Below are 5000 nucleotides of genomic sequence, written 5' to 3' on the forward strand. Positions count from 1 at the left end.
TGTGAAATACAGAACAGCAGAACAGCGGCGTGTCAGAAAATAACCCCGTCTTTTTATATCCTCCTCTGTGAGGAGTTTTTATCCCTTATCCGTTATTGTTTGTGTTCTTTCTGTTTCCCCGCTGGGAACTAAATAGCACTAAGAAAAGCAAATAGGAAAAAAAAAGAATAAATATAAAAATATGTGTTATATAAATATATATAGTATATATTATATATATATATATATATATATATATAGTATATATTAATATATATATATATATATAAATTCTTTTTTTTTTTAAAGCACAGTTGCTCACATTGAGGAGGGGAATCACTACTTTTCCGAGGAAATCTGCGCTTCTGTCCCGGTCTTCGTCATAAACAGTGACCTCCAGCACGGAGTGGATGTCCTTTATGTTACTGGGTCACAAACAAAGAGAAGCCGTCACAACACTCACAGGATAAGACTGCCTCACGTGGAGCATTCACACAACATTAGATAACATGATAGTGATATGTGCAGCATCACACTGTACTTTAAGAGCAATATGATAGTTGATCTTACTTTTTTTTTTTTTTTTTACATTTTCTATTAATTACTTGTAGTCCAACAGGCATGTCACCTTAAAACAAATCAAACCAATAAATGTCAATCAATGAAACAATACAAAATGGAGATGATTGCGATGAAAAGTAAACAATAATCTATACCTCTATCTATACTTAAAAAACCTGAAGTAATATACAAATAATGGTATTATTATTATTATTATTATTATTATTAATATAATATATCCTGGTGAAATGAAAGTCTTTTTTATAAATTTTATAATATAATAATAATAATTTGAATTTGCTTCAAATATATTATTCTTGTCATTTGATATTAAAAAGTTTAAAAAATTATGTAATAACTAAAATATAGCAGATCAGAAATGTTAAGTATTAAGTATTAAGTTTAGAAGAAAATACAGTTGATATTTGTGTATAATATACTACCACAATTTTTTTTATTTTTTTCAGACAGTTTAAGGGAAAGGCAAATTCTGAGTTGATGTATTTTTTGTATGTGTGAGTGTGTGTGTGTGTGTGTGTGCGTGCGTGCGTGCGTGCGTGCGTGCGTGCGTGCGTGCGCGCGGTGTGTGTGTGTGAGTGCGTGTGCGTGCGTGCGTGCGTGCGTGCGCGTGTGTGTGTGTGTGAGTGCGTGTGCGTGCGTGCGTGCGTGCGTGCGTGCGTGCGTGTGCATGCGTGCGTGCGTGCGTGCGTGCGTGCGTGCGTGCGTGTGTGCGCGTGTGTGTGTGAGTGCGTGCGTGTGTGTGTCTGCGGGGGGGCTAGGAGCAGCCACTCACAAGGTGAAGACCTTGTTCCAGTCTGGGCTGAGGTTCTTGTAGACGGTCTGCGTCTGCAGACGGTCGTTGCTGAGCTCCACCACGCAGAAGGGGTCGCTCTTGCCTGCCCCCGTCAGACACATGAACACCCGCGCTGGTTACAGTGTGTTCCCCTCGGCGGGGCAGCGGGACGCGTGCACATACAGTATATGCTCTGTTCATTTACATTCAAGAGAAAAGCCGTGCTAAATCCCCGTCCCGCGCCCGGGCGCTCCACACAGCAGCATCGTATCGTGTTGTACCAGCCATTTTAGGATGGGTGTCTTCAGCTGGTGTGTGTGGGCAGCGCGTCTGGTGCGACGGTGTCTGTCTGTCCTGCTGGAGCTGCTGGCCATTACAATCAAAATGGTGGAAGACACCAACGTGGAGAAAGTAGCGCATAAGCTGTGGGACGGCACTACCCTTGGCTATCACCGTGAGGAGGAGGAGAGGAGGAGAAAAGGAGGAACACGAGGAGAAACGTGTGGGAGGGTGGTGGTGTGGCGACCTCGTGGTTGGCTCTAAAGGCCGCGGAGGTTCAGAGAGGACAATAAAAGCCGGTGTGAACGGGATTCAGAGCTGTTTTCTAATTAGCCGTCGCAAGACTGGCGCGAAGGCGAGGGAGAGAAATATGTACACAAAGGAAGGAGCTGAGGAGAGAAGGAGAGGAGACAGGGACTCTCAGTGGGAGAGGGAGAGAGCGGCACTCACTGGTGGCAACTGGAGAGGAATACTCTTTTTGAATTGTCATCAATTGTACATTTTGTGCAGTTATCGGGCCTGTAACATTTTTAAGTAGCAAGTATGCTGGCCACATTGATTGAAGATGTAAGAGATTTCAAGGTAAATAGATATTTAAACATTTTAAAAAGAGAGATAACGATTATTGAAAGTCTCACAGCTTCTATATAACGGAGGGTTTGTGTGAATACTAGTCAAAAAAGGTAATGGATTCTTACCAAACTTGTAATAAAAAATTGCTGCCAATTATGTTGGGTAAAAAAAAAATAGATGGAGAAAATGTGCAAAACAGTGATGAAATTCTCCTGAGAATAGCATATTATATTTATCATAGGTAATGTCCTAAATATCTTTTTATTTATCTACTAAATAAATACATGCATTATCTCCTCATTTATACATCTCACTTCCCTTCAACTGGCTTAATAAACAGTGGACAACAAAACTACATCGTAGCTTTGATAATTTGTATGTAATATAACAACATATATACACACACACACATGCATATATATATATATATATATATATATATATATATATATATGTATATACTATGTTTTTATAATAATAATAATTTTTATAATAAAAAAAACAATATTACAATCAGACTTAAAGAACTTGCGTTAGGAGTGTGTGTGCGCATGCGCCTGTGTGTGTGTGTGTGTGTGTGTGTGTGTGTGTGTGTGTGTGTGTGTGTGTGTGTGTGTGTGTGTGTGTGTGTGTGTGTGTGTGTGTGTGTGTGTGTGTGTGTGTGTGTGCGCCTGTGTGTTTGTGCACCTATGCACTTATTCCTATTTCCCCTTTTGGTGTATTCTGTGTGTGTGTGTGTGTGTGTGTGTGTGTGTGTTGGAGCCATTGATTGGTGTGTTTTTCCTCCAATGTTGTGACAGTGAGGACATTTGAGTGGACCTTCCAAGTAAATGTCAGTGTGATCAATGGCCAGGTGTAGGTGTGACCTCTCCCTAACTGTCTATTGACGTGTGAGTGTTTGATGGAGGTATCGACAGTTTGGACCAAATGATACAGTCCACACTGGTTCTTTGTGTGGAACCACTGACTCCTCCACCAGTGTGTGCACACTCCTGATAAAATATAGAAATCCCTGGAAATACGTATTGAAAACGTACGCATATAGTATATTCGCAATGGTATGTCTTTTTGGAAGATAGGAGTAATACATACGAAAACTCTGTTTCATATTCCAGTCATAATAATAATGCTGCATCCTTTTTAATCGTCTCAGGGCTTCTGCTGCAGAATTGACTTACAAATCGACCCTGATTAAATTCTAATGCAATTGCCCAAATTAGGGCTTTGGTTATTTATTTTCCACAAATCCCCTCGCCTCCCTTCTGGCTGCACACCATTTTCACTCCAATATTCTGTTTTTTAATGACATGGCAATGTTGCCGCAGAGACCAGTTGTCAACGGTGATGAACTTTCACCCTACTGGCCGGCAGCAGTCGAGGCGGCTGTCTTAACCAATTACACGCTCGGGCTTGAGCGACACTCAGCGATCATCCAGGTAATGCCTGACCCCTCCTCCACAGCAGACTCAGGTTCAGAGCCGTCTCAGGGATAATGTGGAGGATGCATATGGTGAGCAGTCGAGGGACCCGGGGCTTAATTGCCTCGCTGCTGCAGGTCGGAATGAAGTGAGGAGCTGGGGCGGTGGTGCTCTCACTCACTCACACAACTTGGGAGTTTTCCTAGACGTCTGTATGACTGCAACTAATTAATAATTCGTCTGACTTTAATTTCTATATCGACTAAAATTACCAAAGGAAATCCGTCCCTCAAAGTGTCTGGTTCAAGATTATCATTTTTTATTTTTTTGCACCTGGTGTACTTTAGAGGGTGTGTGTGTGTGTGTGTGTGTGTCTATGCACGTGTGCCTGCTTGTGCCTGTGTGTGCCGGTTTGTGTGTGTGTGTGTGTGTGTGCGTGTGTGCCTGTTTTTGTGTGTGTGTCTGGGTTTCTGTGTAAATGTGTGTATATGTGTGTATATGTGTGCGTGTGTGTGCATGGGTGTGTGTATATGTGTGTATATGTGTGTGTGTGTGTGTGAGTGCCGGGCTAAGGGGTGGGTTACTATTGAAATGCTCTAACAGTATGGAATCCACTTAAAGGACGAGGGCTGTCAGACAGAAGGGATTGTTGGTTTTAGAGACTATTTTCAGTTATCCTACTCCTGCTGCAGTGCAGCTACTTCACAAAAACACTTCAATTAAGGGGAGAGAGATGGCCAGAGGGGGGAGGGGCGGGGGGGGGGGGTGCGGGGGGGGGGGGGGGGGGGGAGGGAGAGCAGCGGGAGGGGGGGGGCCACAGCCACTGTGTGAATGGAGCGGGAGGGTGAACTTGTCTCACGTTGACCTCTTGTCTCTCCCCCTCGCTCTCTCTCTCTCTCACCTTGCGGCTGACCCTCTCTGGGCTCGGCCCGTTATAAAGGGGTCTTCATGTGGGGAGTGCTCTTATAGGCCTCTTAGAGGGCTATTGTTTCTGTCACCGACACACGCACACACATGCACACGCTGAAACACACACACACACACACACACACACACACACACACACACACACACACACACACACACACACACATATACACACATTCACGTTCAGGGCTGCTTGCCAGATCAGACAACCCAAAAAGAGCCGAAACAGCCGTCTGGAAATACACCATTTGTCTGTCTTCCTGTCCTTGTTTTGATACAGAATAGTTTGGTATAAATATATCTGCACAAAAAGAAATATCTGAAAAAGGTAAAGACAGAAATCCAGGGCTGGAGAGCTTTAAAGCACACGGCTGATGAGTTACGTATTCTGTCAAAACAGAGACAAAATGGTTCCCAACTAGATCCAAGTCATTTGTAGTGTTACAGTATATTTTTAATGAGTATATTAA

At 43.0% G+C, this 5000-nt stretch overlaps 1 protein-coding gene across 1 annotated transcript in view; it reads right to left on the minus strand.

Moving 5' to 3' along the window:
- LOC311372832 (multiple C2 and transmembrane domain-containing protein 1-like) overlaps positions 1 to 5000 on the minus strand; it is a gene marked incomplete at both ends in the record, with an annotated part of 19644 nt that overhangs the window by 1936 nt on the left and 12708 nt on the right. Inside the window, 2 exons of the mRNA XM_084489782.1 lie at positions 302 to 404; positions 1334 to 1436. Of these exons, the coding sequence (XP_084345908.1) occupies positions 302 to 404; positions 1334 to 1436 (206 nt within the window). The remainder of the gene's footprint in view (positions 1 to 301; positions 405 to 1333; positions 1437 to 5000) is intronic.

This window comes from Micromesistius poutassou (assembly GCF_964030765.1).
Source record: "Micromesistius poutassou genome assembly, contig: SCAFFOLD_721, whole genome shotgun sequence".
Classification (NCBI taxonomy): domain Eukaryota; kingdom Metazoa; phylum Chordata; class Actinopteri; order Gadiformes; family Gadidae; genus Micromesistius; species Micromesistius poutassou.